The sequence below is a fragment of the Eptatretus burgeri genome, chromosome 3, assembly GCF_056783735.1.
Source record: "Eptatretus burgeri isolate ZD-2024b chromosome 3, Ebu_testis_v1, whole genome shotgun sequence".
NCBI classification, from domain to species: domain Eukaryota; kingdom Metazoa; phylum Chordata; class Myxini; order Myxiniformes; family Myxinidae; genus Eptatretus; species Eptatretus burgeri.
In genome coordinates, this window is record NC_140963.1 from 27,139,944 (window position 1) to 27,159,606 (window position 19,663).

General features: G+C 39.8%; 1 protein-coding gene across 3 annotated transcripts in view; it reads left to right on the forward strand.

Moving 5' to 3' along the window:
* The window catches only part of LOC147029591 (inactive dipeptidyl peptidase 10-like), a 594,191-nt gene that overhangs the window by 446,625 nt on the left and 127,903 nt on the right, over positions 1–19,663 (forward strand). For all 3 annotated transcript variants that reach the window (XM_085872742.1, XM_085872743.1, XM_085872744.1), the window contains exons 8-10: positions 3,291–3,411; positions 3,693–3,847; positions 6,918–7,021. In XM_085872742.1, coding sequence (XP_085728868.1) covers positions 3,291–3,411; positions 3,693–3,847; positions 6,918–7,021 — 380 coding nt within the window. The remainder of the gene's footprint in view (positions 1–3,290; positions 3,412–3,692; positions 3,848–6,917; positions 7,022–19,663) is intronic.

The window sequence follows — 19,663 nt, forward strand, 5'->3', positions numbered from 1 at the left end:
AATTCTCATATCCGGATTCAGATCTTCACCAAAATCTAAACATTTCATCCTTGTCACAAACCCAACCTGTCCACTAAATTTCGACCAAATCCGTCCAGAACTTTTTGAGGTATCGTGTGATCTATCGTATTTGGCCCGATCTCTCAATGGTTACGAATCGCTTTAAATTTTTTTTAAAAAATCTCGGATCCGTATCAGATCATCACCAAAATCGAATCATTTCATCCTTGTCGCACACCCAAACTGTCCCCCAAATTTCATCCGAATCCATCCACAACGTTTTGTGATATCTTGCACACAAACGGACAAACAGACAGGTGTGAAAACATGACCTCCCTCCACCTTCGGTGACAGATGTAATAAATGTATGATTTTTGGGGCATCCAAAACCATACTCAATCCAGGAATGACAAAAGTTTTTTTTTCTATTATGACAGAATATAATTTAATTTGACATGTTGAAGTTATATCTGTATTTTTCTTTCAGTACAACAGTTTGGTTTTAAAGTATAAGACATTTGAACTTGGGTTTCAAGAATGGTGAGCCATCAATTCCAGTTAATTTCATGGTTCTTGGAACCCTGGTTCAAATGTATTCGAATAAATGTTTTTTTAATTACCTTGTAATTTGTGTTAAAGTACACTTGTGTCTTTGTCCTGCAAGTGAGTAATGTCACAGATCTTCCATGAGCCTTAAATTATTGTTGAAATTTTTTTTCAGATAATGAGATCACAAAATTATCAGTAAATGTTTTTTGAATACACAATGATTTAAATCATAACCATGGGGCTTTTTCTTTTAAATAAGTTATTCCTGATCATTTTAAATACGTTGATTAAAATCACAGTTCAGCTTTAATTTATGACCTGTCTGATGCTCCAGAAAAACCTGTCTTCCTTTTAGCAGATGACTCCATATAGTGTCACCTATATCCCATTATAAGTCATTATAACCATTCCCCAATCCATCGAAAGGCCGACAGCAACTACATCACTCTCTGCTGATGTGGAATTGATTAGATGCTGGTCTGATAAATGGATCATGTAACTCAATTCTGGCAAATCTATCAGTCTCACCATGTCACTCCAAAAGGATCATCAAATGAGCCCACATATCTATTTTCATGATCAGCCATGATAAGAAGTTCAATCTCTTGAAGTTCTGAGCCTCACCATTAGCTATGACTTCTGGGCCAACCATGTTGCAAATATGGCCTCGAAAGCCATGCGTACACTGGGCATCATCTGTCATTCCAAGTCATTCCTTGAAATATCACATCTATTTATAGCCTACAAGGCCTTTGTCCATATCTCAATTGAACATATCCATTGAAAATGCTTTGTCCATATCCATCAAAAATTGCTTGTGCCACAGCATCACATTTTTATGTCTGGGATTTTTGTGGAATCTAAAGCTCTCAACATTATTGGAATTTCCAGAGGCCAAAGTCCAAGATCTGTTGCTCTCACATTGCAAACAGTTTAGAAGCATCTTTGTTTTTTATCACCTCTCTTCCAGTTGAGCTTACACTGCACTCTCAGCCCTCCAACCTTCTCCTGCTCCTCGAGGATGCAAGTGTTCTTCCAGTAACTGCAGCACCTGGTCAAACTCCAAAAACCCACATCTATAGCCCACCGCCACTCTTTTCTTGCTCTCTTCCACCGTTTGTGGAACTGCCTTCCAGATGCATTTCCATCACACTCTTCACTTAAAGGCTCCAACCAAGCAGCAAATCAACATCTCATGTCATTCCCCATCCATATCTGCGATCTTTACCCCAATAACCCTATTTATTATCCAACCCTCTTAATTGCAGTTCACTGCATTCCTTCTTTTCCTGTCATTCATTCATTTGCTTGTTGTACCCAACTCTACCCACAGTGTCAATATATTGCCTTTTTACCTTCTTCCTTTGCTCTTCCTTGAGCCGAGATCTTGCATTAAAATATTTGAAAATATAACCTTTCACTGTATTTTACTTCCACTAAATGGCATTTCAAATGACATTGGCAAAGCATTTATACTCTCAAGCAATCAGGAGCATTGGACCATGCTTATTCATGTAAATGAGCAGCCGAAAAAAACATGTCATCATGAGCTCATTGTTTTTTATACACCGCTCCTACCTAATTCCATATCCAGGCGATGCATGACGTGTTCGCCGCGTGCCATAGGAAGGGAGTTCTCAGTTTTTACTCCGTTTGTTTGTTTGCTTTTCTTGTTTGTCCAGGTGATATCTCAGCCACCCTTTGAGCTAGGAAGCTGAAATTTGGGACAAAAGTGAAGTACTTTGGCAAAAATGATTTTTTTATTTATTTTTTGATTAATTATTATCAATTTATTAATTAGTTATTTATTTTCTCTCTCATCTGGGCAATATCTCAGGCACCTTTTGAGCTAGGAAGCTGATCTTTGGATACCACAGTGAACAAGTGATTTGGCTCTAAAGGGTATTTTTGATTTACTGATCAATTAATCGATTAATTATTCATTTTTCGATAAATTACTTCATTTTCAAAAAGTTACAGATTCGGATGAAACCGTGGTTGTTTTAACATTCTCTGAGCCGATTTATAAAGAAATTAATTATTTCACGATTATTATTTATTTGTTTTCATTATGCAATTAATTAATCAATCAATTATTGTGCACCGCTCCCTCCCAATTCCGTATCCATGTGCTGCACGGCGGCATCGCTGGGCACCGAAGTTGCCCCGACAATGTCACGCACTGGAGGATTTGTTGTTTATTTATTTGTCATGGGGGTGTACTTTGAAAGTACCTCCACTTGTTTGTTCTTTGTTCTTTCTAAAACACGTTTATCTTTTCTCAAACATGAGGAATTAAAACCTCAATGTTACTCTGTCGTCCTCACATGTCAGCCAGGATTTTAGGCTTCTTACTTTTTTGAAATACAGTACAGCAACAAATTTAATCTCACTGGATAAAGAGCCCAGTGTTGTTTTATTTTCATGGTGATAATTTAATAAAGATATCGAAAAATGTGATCTTTGCTCACCTGTTTGAAGTTTTACTCTTTGAAAAAATGTGTGTCAGTGACTGAAACAATAAGATGTACCTTGCAATTTTATGCTGGTGAAATTAAACGGATAATTAATCTATTAATCCATGTCATTTTGGACAAATGCAGCTTTCAGATCTTGCGTTTTGGTTGCTTTTTAGTTCCACCTCCACTTGTTTTAATTGGCACAACAAACAGTATTCATGTTTGGATTATCCATTTGGATTGAACAAAACCATTGTTTTTGGGGTATTTTTTTACTTGCAGGTGTTGGTACACAAAAATGATTTGTACTACCAGGAAGGGCAAGGAAGATCTCTGACCCGTTTGACGCATTGGGGGGAAGAAGGAATGGTATATTGTGGTTTGGCAGACTGGCTGTACCAAGGTAAGTGTATCACTGTGTGCCACATTCTCCCACTGATCAGCACTGTTTCTAAGATAGAATAACATTGTTTGAACTAATCCTTCAACATAATACAACAAGCAAAATAAATATCAACCTCCCGAACAAATAATTTAATTATATAAAGCCAATCATTCTCAGCTTGGAGAAATACTGTCAAGGAGCATTGCTAATAATACAATGTGATTGAAGGAATAAAAGGGTGTCATAAGGGGGGAGTTATTCATTTATTTGAATAACCTGTGCATGCAAATATCACGCAGAGGAGGTGCTCCACTCTCGAAAAGCACATTGGTGGTCATCAAATGGTGGATCACTTGCCTTCTTGGTGATTAACAACACAGGTGTGCCGATTGCTGAGCTTCCTCGTTATACAGGGGGGCTGTATCCCAACAGCTACCGCTACCCATACCCCAAGGTACAAAATGCAACAATAACATCCTCTCCAAGTGCACCACTTCATTAAATATCACTTTTTACAAATGATATCATCATCATCATCATCATTATCCTGCAGTGAGTCATGAGCATTCTGATTTGGATTCTTTACTTTTTGTTATTTCATTGAATAAACATGACAAAATATTATTGTTTGGAAATATATGTTTTGCAGGCAAAAATGGATTTCTTTATTGATCATTTCCTTGCCAATATTTGTATGTGATTGGCTTTGCAGGAGAATGAAGAATATCTGGCCAATGGCCCTGGGCCTTGTCATATCAAATACCAGAAGGGGGTACCTGGCTATTCTAATCGCATTGGCATTTTGAGGAAATCAAATTTGGGTTTTTTTTCCATTTTTTTTTTTTGTGGGGCCTAAAACACTTCCCTCTACCCACTAATGAATCGGATTGGGGATCATTCGATATTATCTTTTTCAGAGCAAAAAGGCTTTGGCACTATAGAGCGATATTTATTTATTTATTTATTTATTTTAATCCAAAAACATCCAACTTTCTTTTTCAAAAAAGTTTTGGCCTAAACATGACTCGGCACTCACTGATGAACCTCTGAAAGTTTGACAAAGATCTGTTTGTCCTACTCTGAGAAAAATGGCAACACAGACAGACAGACAGACCGATTGATAAGCAAACATCTCTCTTATTATATCGATTTGTTTAATGGCTGAAAAGACTATTATTTGACCTTTGGATTCCTTTGACCGACCTGCAATTTGAATGGGGTGTGGGGGGGGAGGTGGGGGTGGTGGTGAAAAAAATATTTTGAAAGATTAACAAATAAACAGAGGGATGAGGTACTCACACCCTGGTGTAAGTTTTCTGCCGTATAGCTCCAAGTTCATGAATAACAAGTAAAAAAGACATAACATGTCATAGCCTCCATTGTCTTAGTAATTTTACTGTTTCGAGTTAAAGGGCCAGCCCAAATTTATGTACAACTAAAATGGCCACCAGTCTACCAGTCAGCCATCTTTTATCAGAATTCAAATTAAAGTGAAGGGCACGTGTATGCAATCATGTACTGTGATTGTGCCAAGTTTGAACAAAATCGGACCATGCATGTCTAAGAAATGGTTCGGGACACATTTAAGTAACAGAATGGCCACCAGTCGGCCATCTTGGATCTGATCATGAGACAAAATGACATGCATATGTAAAGCATCTTGCCTTATTAGGGTGCCAAGATTGAACAACATCGGCAAATGCTTCTTCGCGAAATAGTTGAGGACGTGTTTAACATCAGGTTTGGTTTTTTTTTTACAATTAAAATGGCTGCCAGTCGGCCATCTTGGACCTGATCTCGAAAAAAATTATATGCTTGTGTAAGTCATAATTCTTTATCTGTGTGGCAAGTTTGAATAAGATCGGTAAATGCATGTCCGAGAAATGGTTGAAGACGTGTTCAACACTGGGTTTTTTACAACTAAAATGGCTGCCAGTTTACCAGTTGGCCACCTTTTGATCAGATCGCAAATTAAAGTTAGGTGCATGTGTAATCCATTGTCTACTGTGCTTGTACTGAGTTTGAACAAAATCGGACCATGGACCTCGGAGAATGGTTGGGGACACGATTAAGTAACAAAATGGCCGCCAGTCAGCCATCTTGAATCCGGTATCGAAAAAAAAATTAAGTGCATATGTAAGCCAACATTCCTTATCTGTTTGCCAAGTTTGAACAGGATTGGTAAATGCATGTTCGAGAAATGGTTGAGGTCATGTTTGACACCAGGATGTTTTTTACATCTTACAATTACAAATAATTTTATTATTTACAAATAAAATGGCTGTCAGTCGACCATCTTGGATATGATGTTGAAAAACAATGACATGCATATGCATTCCATCATGTCTTGTCTTTGTGCTAAGTACGAATAAAATTGGTTCATACATGTCCGAGATATGGTTCTGGACTCACGCGCACATGGACACAATAACTGTAACCAAATCCATAAGCCCCCATTTCAGACTAAATCCGACAGAGACTACTAAACCTGATCTCGTGAAGTTAAGGATATAGGGAAGGGGGAGGGGATGGGGGTGGGGGTGGGGGTGCTTATTTGTTTGAGTACTGTATAAATAATATTGAAAAATGTATCATTATTGTTGAAGTTTCAATGGAAAAAAACTTCCACTGCTTCACATCGCTGTTGGTTTCGCATCTGCCAATGAGGTGATGGATACTGAGCAGATAGGCTGTTTTCAAGTTTGTTTGCCACTCTATTCACGGTTACACCATTAGCCTCAGGCTTGTGTGGTAAAAAGCCTTCCTTCATGCACCTCTTGTTCACATTCCATGAAGAAGGTACTACCTGAACTGAAAGAGAGACAGTTGGCAAGTGTGCCAAACACAGCAATGCATGGAGCATGTCTTGCGTTTATGGACGTGAAAAAAAAATTGGGAAAAAGAGAAACTTTTAACATTAGAATAAGATTTAGATGTGGCACAGCATTATAGTAGCATTTTGAATTTTTGTTTTTGGTGCATCTTAATGCAGCAAATGAAACAAATGAAACAATTGTCATGTTTTGATCAGATTCAATTCTAATGGCCTTTCTGAAATCTTTTCTGATACTTCCACAAAATAGTAATTCATTTTATAACTTATACGTTTGGTTTATCATCCACCCTCAGTTAAGTACCCTGGTTTCCTCTTATAGAATTTTCCTGCAATGATCAAGATTCGTCGAGGAGCGTGATAACACATTATACCAGAGAGATAGGAAACCCAAGATAATGAGCCGAAAGAGGACGATGAATCAAACACGAGCCTTTCCTACCATATTTGTGAAATTCTCTGAAATTAAGCTATTTCGACCATTGATTGCATGGAACTTTGCTTCTCATCTTCAATGTCATTTATAGGGCATTCCTCATGAAAGTGGATTTGCTTAAAAATCAATTTGGTGGCTTTGAAGAACTTTTCATGTTAAATTATTCGATATGTATTACTGATGTCAAAATCGAGATTATTGTTGTTCAGAGGTACATGGCATTCTTAATAAGGACGCTGATGACTGTGCATGCAGGCTGGACAACCAAACCCAAGTGTGCGGCTTTTCGTTGCTGGCCTCACGCCTCCATCCCTGGCTACTCTCACAGAACTGCTCCCACCTCTTGCCCTCCGACATCAGTGAGCATTGTGCCGACAGCCACACTCTTGCCACATGTCTTTGGGAGTTAATTTGGTGCTCGGGGCTAAATCGATAATCCTTACGGCTTATACTTAATAGCAAGAAATTTACTGTGGCCACTGGCAGCCTTTTTGAAGTGAGAAAAGCCACATAACTAATCTTGGTGTTCTTTCCATCAAAAGAAAGAGGTGCCTTTGCAGTGATGTGATCACCAAAAAGTGCTTCTGCTCCTTCATGCCTGATGGGTACGAGCAAGTATAGTAAACCGGTGTTTGAATCAAATAGTGTTGCGAATCTGGAAGCCATGAGCACACAACATTCAGGTCCTATAGCTCAGTTATTTCAATAAGTGAATGTGGAGAGATAGCTCCCTTTTCCCTTGTCGAATGAGTAATTAAATGTTCCTGCACTATAGAGTTATTTTAATAGTCAGGTTTTCCTTCTTTTATTTCACAACACCAACGATGACAACAACACCAACGATGACAACAACACCAACGATGACAACAACACCAACGATGACAACAACACCAACGATGACAACAACACCAACGATGACAACAACACCAACGATGACAACAACACCAACGATGACAACAACACCAACGATGACAACAACACCAACGATGACAACAACACCAACGATGACAACAACACCAACGATGACAACAACACCGACAACAACAACAACGACAACAACAACGATAACAACAACACCAACGATAACAACACCAACGATAACAACAACACCAACGATAACAACAACACCAACGATAACAACAACACCAACGATAACAACAACACCAACGATAACAACAACAACACCAACGATAACAACAACAACACCAACGATTACAACACCAACGATGACAACAACACCAACGATGACTACAACACCAACGAAAACCCTCTGCTCCCGGCATTCTCCACGCGCTCGCTGAAATGCGGGTGTGTTCAGAATGCATTCGCGAACTGAATTCCATTCCCTAATATGGACATGAATCAGCTCGCATTGGGCACTCCAAGGGGTGGGATGTCACGGCCCCCACCCAACGATGAGCGAACTGAATTCCATTCCCGAATATGGACATGAATCGGCTCGCTTGGGCACTCCAAGGGGTGGGATGCGATGGCCCCCACCCAATGATGAGCGAACTGAATTCCATTCCCTAATATGGACATGAATCAGCTCGCTTGGGCATTCCAAGGGGTGGGATGTGACGGCCCCCACCCAACGACGAGCGAACTGAATTTCATTCCCTAATATGGACATATATATATATATATATATATATATATATATATATATATATATATATGTATATATATATATATATGTATATATATATATATATATATATATGTATATATATATATATGTATATATATATATATATATATATGTATATATATATATATATATATATATATATATATATATATATATATATATATATATATATATATATATATATATATATATATATATATATATATATATATATATATATATATATATATACACATATATACATATATACATACATATATATATACATATATACATACATATATATATATATATATATATATATATATATATATATATATATATATATATATATATATATATATATATATATATATATATATATATGACATATATATATATATATATATATACATACATATATACATATATATATATATATACATACATATATACATATATATACATACATATATACATATATATACATACATATATACATATATATATATATACATACATATATATATATATATATATATACATATGCATATATACATATATATATATATACATATATATATATATATATATATATATATATATATATATATATATATATACATACATATATATATATATATACATATATATACATACATATATATATATATATATATATATATATATATATATATATATATATATATACACATAAACAGAGACATTTGAAGCACATTACCATAAAACAGACTAAAAAAAAAACCACAAAGCTTTCTGTTGTGCTCTCATCAGGCAGGTGAAATTTGCACAAAGTGAATGAGGTAAGGAAGAAGAACAGTCTAATAGACACCTATCAACAAGTCGATTGCAACTGGACATTCTCTACTGATAAGTCGACACCTCCCACCGGTCTAGGTGGGTGGAGCCTGTTCAGTGTTCAGCTCTCCAATTGTAGGTTGCAGAGCCTGAGGTGCGGCCACGGAGGCTGTTGCAGAATCCTTTTCATCAACATCTGTGATCATGTGACGAGTTTGAGTTCCTCTTCTTCTTTGCACAAATAACCAAGGCGAATGGCCAAACTCTTTTTCCAGACATAACATGTGGTCCGTAGTATAGATAAATGTCGCATCTAGTATTCAGAGATGCGTTATACTTCATCTTCTACTCAATATCTTGAATACATCCACATTATACTGTTCAGCACAGTTGGCATTCTCAATCAAATGCTGTCCAATAGCAGATACACACAACATTGGGATTGATGCTGGAACCTTCCTGCAAGCACGTACCGGCTGTATTCACGTACCAATAGTGTTTTTCCTGATGGACAAAGGGACATACTGTTTGATTCTGTCAGTCAGAGTCTGGGTAGTTCTGCCAACATACCGAGCATCACACTGGCACTTGAACTCGTAAATAATGTTGCTAAGTTTTGAGGCAGGCAGAACATCCTTCTTAACTGCAGGAATCAGATGTCGAGAGGTGAAAAATCTATCTTTGATGAACAGCCGATAACAGATAATTAACAGAGAGATACGTGTTCGAGATGAATCTCGAACTCGTAAGTCGAACTCGAATCGAGTAATCTCGAACTCGAACGAGATGAATCACTTGAACTCGTAAATAATGTTGCTAAGTTTTGAGGCAGGCAGAACATCCTTCTTAACTGCAGGAATCAGATGTCGAGAGGTGAAAAATCTATCTTTGATGAACAGCCGATAACAGATAATTAACAGAGAGATACGTGTTCGAGATGAATCTTTTGATTCGTTCCTCATATATTTGCTACATTTTCCCTTTCCAAGGAATATTGATGTAGACTGGGCACTTTTCAGGAACCATTTTCCATTCATCTATAGCAGTGAGGAATTTGTGCATAAACCTCCTGATGATATACTGAGGATATCCATTCTCACTGAGGATACCAACAATCTTCTCCATCTCTATCAGAAGCTTGGAGTTGGAACATATCCTCTTAGCTCGACTCATGAATGCCTTGATCAAACCAATCTTGTATCTCGTTGAACTGAAAGAGTCCCAACGAGTATAATGGCCGGTTAAAGTGGGCTTTCTATAGATGGACATAGTAAACGATGATGCAGATCTCTCTACCATGACGTCCAGAAAGGGTAAGCAACTAGAACGTTCCAATTCTGTCGTGAACTTGAGGGCAGGATGAAGAGAATTAAATTCATTCAAGAAGTGGTCACAGACTTCATGAGATTCAAACAGGCAAAATATGTCATCCACATATCTGTTGTATATGATGGGGGATTGAGATACCTGCAACTTTATGAAGTTGTCCACCAAGTTTCGTCCGAATCTGTCCACAACTTTTTGAGATATTCTGCAAACAAACAAACAAACAGACAAACAAACAAACAGTAAGGGGGTGAAAGCATAACCTCCTTCACCTTTGGTGGCATAGGTAAATATCACGCTATGTATTGTTGTTGGCCCTATCTCTCAATGGTGAAGAATCACTCAAAAAATTATCGAAGTCGGATCCGGATCTGGACCTTCACCAAAATCTAATCAGTTCGTCATTGTCACACCAAACCTGTCCATAAAATTTCATCCGGATCCGTCCACAACTTTTTGAGATATCCTGTACACAAACAGACAGACAAACAAGAAGACATCGTATGGAGTACGACACTTGCAAAATAATTGCAATAAAAAATAATTGTTGGTTGAATTCAATGACCAAATATGCAACTCCTCTTCAAATTTTAAGTGAATCGGATGAAAATTGACAATTTTAGAAATTTGGCCTATGTTGACCTATTTGGCTTATGTTGACCACGAAAATAATTGGCTACTTGAATTCAGTGACCCGAAATATATATCCTCTTCAAATTTCAAGTCATCAATCAGATGAAAATTGATCAATTTAGAAATCTCACCTAAGTTGTTGACCTTTGGCCCATGTTGAGCTCAAAAATAATTGGCTCATTGAATTCAGTGACCTGAAATATAAATCCTCTTCAAATTTCAAGCCAATCGGATGAAAATTGAGGATTTAGAAAATCTCACCTAAGTTGTTCACCTTTGGCCTATGTTGACCTTTTGACCTCAAAAACAATAAGCTTCTTCCTTATGACAAACTCTTCCATGTGGTGAAGTTTTGTGAAGATCGGTTTAAAATTGTGACCTGAAGGCGATAAACAGACAAACAGACAGGGACAGACAAAATAACAAAGTCGACTGACCCAATATACTTGAAAAATATTCGATTTTGCCAGTAACAAACAAACAATCAGACAGAAAGGGGTGAAAACATAATCTCCTTCACCTTCGGTGGTGGAGGTAATAAAAGAACCACAATGGCACTCCAGAAGCAGTTAAAGCGTTCGTTGACAACTCCGAATAACTTTTCGATATCCGTGATCAGATTGTCGAAGAGAAACCCAGACAATGTAATGCAACATTGGTGTTCTGGAAGCAGTACATTGACATGGTTCAGACCCTTGTTATATTCATCCAAACTGATGGAGAAAATGATTGGAGCCTTCATATCTGTTCTCTGAAAGAGATGTTGCCTCCAATGATCGCATACGATGACTATACCAATTACTCATGATTGGTTGTAATCTGCCTGTTGGATAACAGACATAATCTGCCTGTTCTTCATAACAGACAGCTCCACACATGTATGAAGAGTTCATGGCAGGGAACTTTGTTGTGAAAGAACCTGCGGGATCCTTCAACCAATTCGCAACAGACCAAGCACTGGAGCAGATAAACAAGCAGTGAAAGGTTTCAGGAGGAATCGTAGGTGTAACAAAGATCGAGACTGCCATGGACCGGTGCATGATTACCTTCAGTGATAGAGCGAGACTGTCCAAAGATGTTCAACAGATTGTTGGAATGACACACCGTGGTTCCATGTCCCATGGCAACAGGGGCTCTCGAAGAATGAAGAAAGATGAAGATGATGTCCATAAGCTAGAAGATCAAATTAAGCGGTGTAACCCATTTGATAGGCAAGTTGAAGAACTTGTGTGTATTTCCACCAAAGATGCAACAAACAACGACATCCGACATGACTTACTGACAGCCTCAGATCGTGGTACAGAACTACTTTCCAAGTTCGTGGACGATTGGTTGCTCCCAGATGCTGTCAGAAAGCTCCATAACACTATTCGCAAAAACAAGTTAAAAACATTCACAAATTCGAACATGTTGAACGTCACTACGTCCTCTGGCAAAACCAAAACCATCAAATCAGACCGTGACTTATTTCTAAGACTGCTCAGTGCTGCAAGTAGTGGTCGCCAGATAGACATCAGGACTACTATAACATGAATTAGCCCCAGTCCCTCTTGCTGTCACAAAAGTCAGCAAAATTTACAACCAACAGATAAAGAAAATCTGTGTCATTTGCTATGTGACAACTATTGGGTGAAAAATGTGCCAGAAACAGATGAACCAACTTGTGTAATTGTGAATGGTATGGCGGTGGTTCAAGCAATTGGAAAACCAACCAGTGCTACAACTTTGAGCAACCGAGCAGACATTTTTCTGTGGAAATTTTTGAAGCTTCCTGAGAGGCTCTCAGACAAGACTAGACATTGTCCTTAATGACGATCGAAGAAAGTCCATCAAATCAGAGACCAGAGTGCATCGAACGACCAAATGATGAAAGATGAGACATATAGCTGATGGACCGGCAGTGTGTCTACATTCCGGATGGCAGACTTTCATATTGCTGGAAGAAAACAAAGTGAACCTCATTCAAATATTGTGGGATCAACTCGTATTGAAAGCACAATGCCGACCAGATCAACAGGAAGTCATCGTATCAGGTCAGGATGAATTCCCCGCTGTACCATCTTCTGGGCATATTGTTGATCACCTCAACTCAACTCATGAGGAGGCTGACTCAAAAACTGTTCTTCATGCTTATGATCCAAACGACCAGAATTTCTGAAGAGTAATTGTGTGTTCTAGAGACATAGGCATACTTTAACACTTTACCGCTGATGCATCATGACACTGCGCCAGAAGTATGGATGAGCATCGAGATGTCTCAAAAGAAGCCGTTCTTCCCAGTTATCATTCTATGTGCAAGTCTGCATCCTGAAGTCGTCAACAATATCCAAGACTTTCATGCTTCAACAGGAAAAGACACAACCAATCAGTTATGTGGGTATGGCAAGAGAACAGCTTGGAAGACATACCCAAAGTATCCTGAGCAGCTGAAAGATCTTGGTTGTAATCTTGACATTGGTATGGATGATATTGAGAAGTTTATCACAAAATATACAGTCCAACGACAACTACATGTATCAATGGTCTTCATGCAGAACTTTTCCATCGAATCAGTGACCCTGAGAAACTACCACTCACTCAAGACTGATTGTCTCTGCACATACTACGCAGTCACTACCAAGCCATGGTGTGGCTCAATGTCATATTCACCAAGCCAGAGCTACCCCTACCATGGTTGTGAGTTTGATGAAACCTAATGCGCCTTACGTCCAAAGCTAATGACACTGGATTCTATTCCATCTGCCTGTACAGAACTCTTGATGGGTAGATGCAAAACTACATGCACATCACTTTGTTGTACATGCAAAAAGCATGGCCTGCCATGTACAGTAGTTCCACCTGTGGGTGCAGAGAACAGTGCCTGACCAAGCGAGAACAACTGTTGCCAGAGGAGGAAGAATCTGACGAGGATGATTAATAGTACTGTCTTGAGACAAACTCACTTCAATCAAGTATCACTCAGCTTATAGTCTCCATTTGCCAATCATCTAAATGCCTTTTTTGTTATTTTGTGTCGTTGTATATCCTAGGGTCCTGAGTTCAAATCCTGCTAATCCGTTTAATTAATACCAGGTGGGGTTGACAGCCCGTCATCTTTCCGAGGTCGGCAAAATGAGTACCAACTTGCTGAGATGTCCTGGTGTGTGCCCTGGTTAAGAATAGGTACACCGTATCCCTGCATGTCATAAGAGGCAACTTAAGGGTTGGTGTCAGTAAGGGCATCTGGCCATAAAAACATTGCCTCAAAAAGGGAACCATGATAGAAGATTGTCATGGTACCCGCAAGGCAAACCCCTACTCTGGGAGGAAAAATTGGCGTGTGTGTGTGTGTGTGTGTGTGTGTGTGTATGTGTGTGTGTGTGTGTGTGTGTGTGTGTGTGTGTGTGTGTGTGTGTGTGTGTGTGTGTGTGTGTGTGTGCGCCTGTATATAGTGTCATTGTATATACTATAAATATCCCAAATGATTACTCAGTGACAAATGGAAAGTGGTTTATTGGTTTGATCACAATAAAATGACAAACAACAGTATTTACAACCTAGCATACATGATGTTTAATTTGTTCGGTATGATGAAAAAATATTAGGGGTCGGGGGAGGGGGGGGTGACATTACATTTGTCGATGCTAGGGTATGCTGGTTATAAATAGTCGGGTAACATGTGGGATAATTTTAATGCATCAAACTCCTCCATGGGAATTGAATCTTGGATGATATGGGCAATTGTACAAGCTGTCGAAACCAAAACGAAGTTTTGGCAAAAAATACTTCGTTTTTGGTTTCCTGGAGGATGGAAAACTGGATTATCATGATGTATGGATTTGAAATGCAAAGGGGAATTATTATCTACAATTTGGTACAATCTCTGCATATCTCGAGTAAATATTAGTGCCTGTATGTAAAATTTGTCAAATGTTGAAAAATCACGAATCGTGTACATGACAAGCCACATGAATATGTTCAGAAGTCAGTTGTGTAAACCTGCAGAGAATGACAACCGGGCATTTCTAGTCCCAAAAGGTCCTCTCTCACCAAATAAATAGGTTTCAGTTATGTACACTGATGTGTGAACGGAATCACAATACAAGCCACTTTATTGAAGTTGGTTCCCACACTATAAACAGTTTTTTTTAATCACTTTATCATTAATGTTTATGAAAACATATAACTTTGAAAAATCACAATGCCTTCTTATGATTTCGTTTTAACTCCTACATGCACATTTGGCTTCAATCCAAGTCAGGCTGGAATGAAGAAAATTTTGTTTTGAATCAATGTTTCTCACGTATTAGCGGCTGAGTTCATTTTTACCTACGCCACTGAAGGTGGAGGAGGTTATGTTTGCATCCCTGTCTGTCTGTTTGCAAGCAGGATATCTCAAAAAATTGCAGACGGATTCTGACGACATTTGGTGGACAGGTTGGGTGTGTGACAAGGACAAATGTATGAGATTTTGATGAAGATCTGGATTCACATCCGGATACTAGAATTTTTCAGTGTTTCTTAACCATCGAGAAATCGGGCTAAAAACTGCATACTGTTTGACACCATCATTCACGTGGGGATATGTTCCTGGAAAATGCCGCGAATGTTGAATGTGTGAAGGTTGGGGCATTGTTGGGGCAAAAATGGGGATAAGTTCGTGATTCATAAGGCAGAATTAAAAATTCCATGAAAAACCGTGATAAACCATGACTATGCCCATAAAATACAGTGAATACACCAGCAAAAAATACCATGAATAAGCTCGTGAAAAACCGCGAATGCACAAATCACAGGGTTGCAAATCTCGAAGCAGTTGCATTTTATCAACTGCAAATATGCAGGGTCTGCAAATAGTGAATCCACGAATAGCAGGATCCGACAGTCCAGTAAACCCTCAAGTATTGCGGGTTTTGACCAATCCTGGGCAACCTACTGTATCGTGTTCGGATTTCATTATTACAGGATTTCATTTCGACCTATCGTGGTATTTTGAGCTATTTCCTCATCATGGGATTTCATTTTGACCTATCACATTTTCTGAGCTATTGCATTTTGACCTATCGTGGTTTTTGAGCTATTTCCTTATCGTGGGAGTTCATTTTGACCTCTCGTGTTTTCTGAGCTATTTCCTTTCGAACTATGGTGGTTTTTTGAGATGAGATGAGTCATCGTTTGCGTCCCGAGCATGTACGAGCATTATGAGCCTTGTGTTGTTTCTCGCACACCGTTTTTAATGGTGTCCAAACATAAAGCGATGGACGAAGTTATTTGTGCTAAAAGGCAGAGAAAGATGATGACATTTGGTGAAAAATTTGAGTTGTTATATCGGTTGGCTGGAGGTGAAAGTGTGGCATTTGTGGGCCACCATTACAGGATAAATGAAGCGACTGTGCAATATATCTGTGAAAGTGAGTGAAATATCTGTTCAAGTGTTGCCGCGAGCACTCCGCAAAGTGCAAAAGTCTCATCCAGTCTCGTGATCTTTGTGTTGAAAGGATGGAGAAAACCCTTAATGTTTGGATTGAGGACCAAACCCAGAAAAATGTGCCTTTGTGCAGACTCTTGATATGGGAGAAAGCATTGAGGGTTTACCTATGTTTCGCCAAGACAGCGGGAGGCTCCAGTTCAACTATGGCGACCCACACGTTCCATGCCAGAAAGGGCTGGTTTGAGAAATAAAATAAAAAAAATTCGGCCTCCATCACGTAAAATTAATTGAGGAAGCCGTATCGGCCGACCATGATGCTGCGAAAAACTATCCAGTGTAGCTCATGGAACTAATTGAGATAAAGGGATTCATGCCGGATCAGGCTTTTAACTCCTACAAGCCAAAATTATTTTGGAAGAGGATGCCATCTTGTACCTTCCTGTTCAAGCAGGAATGAGCTGCGATGAGGTTCAAGGTGGCCAAGCATCAACTTACCCCTCTTATATGTGGCAATGCTGTTGTCGGTGACTTTCTCGTAAAGCCGATGCTGCTTTTCCAATTGCTGAATCCCCTCACCCTCAAAGGGAAGAACAAGAGCCATCGCCGGTATTCTGGCATGGGTGACTTGCCAACAGGAGAACGTGGGTGACTGCTGCATGTTTATTGATTGGCTAAATAACTGCTTTGTCCACAAGATGGAATAATACCTGGAGTCAAAGAACCTTGCATTTGACATGTTACTTATCTTGGAGAATGTGCCAGGTCATCCAGAAAGCCTGTAGTTTGTTCATTCCAACATGGAGGTTGTCTTCTTACCTCCCAACCGACCTCCCTCCTACAGCTGATGGTCCAAGATCTCATTGTGACATTCAAGTAATGCTACACCCACTGCACCCTCAAGAGGCGACTGGACCAGATGGAGAGTGACCCTTGTTTGATAGGCAGCAATTGCTGGAAAAACGACATTGCAGACTGCATTAATTTAATTAAAGAATCTCTTGAGGAGATGAAGCCAACAGCATGGAATGCAGCTGGACAGAATTGTGGAGAGAGGCAGTGTAAGACCTTAAGGGCCTCCCTTCGGTGGACGAAGAAGTCTGGAGGATTGTGAGGGTGGCACGTGATGTTGGAAGAGAGGACTTTGAGGACATCTAAGAAGTGGAGGCAGAGGTCAGGTCAGGTCAGGTATGGGAGCATGCGTCGGAGCAGAGCGTCGCTGCATCCACTTTCCGCCGGTACTCCAGGGGCCTCCGTCTGGCCATCCCCCAGGCAGATGCCTGGCTCATCCCCATCTCCTTGAGATGCTGATCAAACTGCTGCAACCAGGAGGCACGTGGTCAGCCCATTGGCCTCCTCCACTCACGAGGCTCCCTCGCTGAGAGAATCTGGTGAGCAGGATCATCATCAGGAAAACGAGCCACATGTCCATACAGCTGCAGCTGACACTCACAGACTATGCAGGTAACAAATCTCATTTGAGTCTCTCTCAGCAACCGCTCATTGGACACAAAGTCTGACCAGTGATAGCCAAGGGTTCACCAAAGAGAGCTGGTACCAAAGGAATTAAGTCTCCTTTTCAAATCCCTGGTCAGAGTCCAAGTCTCACCTCCTTAGAGCAAGACTGGAAGCACCAAGGACCCAAAGACTCGGACTTTCGTCCTACCACTCAGGTACCGGCAGTGCCACACCCCATGATCCAGTGAATCCATGACTCCCCAGGCCTTCTGTTGACCTTCTGGCTCACAGCCAGCAGAGACATGAATATCACTGCCAAGGTATGTGATTCTCTCCATGACCTCAACATCCTCACCATAAACAGGTACAGACAGGACAGCAGCATGCAATATGTCATTGCAAGCCTGGATATTACTTTTGACCCAGGAAACCCGTAATCCCAGCGGCTTGCACCACATCTGCGAAATCAAGGTCAGAGAACTTGACATTCCCAAACGATGCACCACAGCTTGATCTCTCTGACTTCCTCCCCAGAATCCAGTCCTTACAAGTGCTGAAAAGTGTGGGGGCCAGTACACACCCCCTGACAAACTCCATAACAACTGGAAATAAGTCAGAGATGGTACCACCACATCTCACAGCACTCTCAGTACCAGAGTAGATTTCAGACATCAGATCGATCAGTTTTGGTGACACCCCACGAAGACCAAAATTCCTCCAGAGGGCATCCCAATTCACTGAATCAAATACTTTGCAGAGATCAAGATCGGCTGCGAGCAGCCCCTGCCGAAACTCTCGTCTGTGTTTGGTGAAGACCCGAAGAGCAAGAATACGGTCAATCATTGACCTCTTTGGTGTAAAGCCTGACTGCTCTGGACGCTGCTGCTCAAGCAGATTGTGGCGAACCCGATCAATAATTATCCGAGCAAAGAACTTGCCCGGCACTGAGAGCAGTGTCACCCCTCAGTAGTTGTTTCAGTCCTGGCGATCACCCTTCCCTTTCCAGAGAGGGAAAAAAGGTCCCTCTTCCAGTCAGTTGGGATGATGCCTGTGTTCCAGGCAGAGCACAGAACTGCATGCAACAACATGAGTACAGCATTTCCACCAGCCCTGAAAAAGTTCAGCATGGATGCAACAGATCCCAAGAGCTTCACCCCATTTCAACTGGTTTACTGCAGCCTGCGTTTCCACCAATGGTGGTGGATCACAGTTGATTGGAGGTTCAGCAATAGGGATAGTAACACCCCTGACACCCAACTTAACAGCTGGTGGATCTATCCCCATACACCTATTTCCTCCCAATCCTCCTTCCCTTCTCTCCCAAGCTCTGCTCAGCTCTTTTCCTTCTCCGAGCATCATACATTCTCTTCTTTTTCTCAATGTATTCCCTACCTAAATGCACACAATATAGAGATACCTCCATTCCGATCTTATTCCCTTTTGTTCTTTTGCTCAATGTTGGCATGTGTGTACGTATATGTATTTGTTTCTGTATACGTACATACATGTATATACATATATATATATATATATATATATATATATATATATATATATATATATATATATATATATATATATATATATATGTTGGTGTATGTGTATGTATATGGTGTGTTTGTATGTGTGTGTGTGTGTGTGTGTGTGTGTGTGTGTGTGTGTGTGTGTGTGTGTGTGTGTGTGTGTGTGTGTGTGTGTGTGTGTGTGTGTATGTATGTATATATGTAT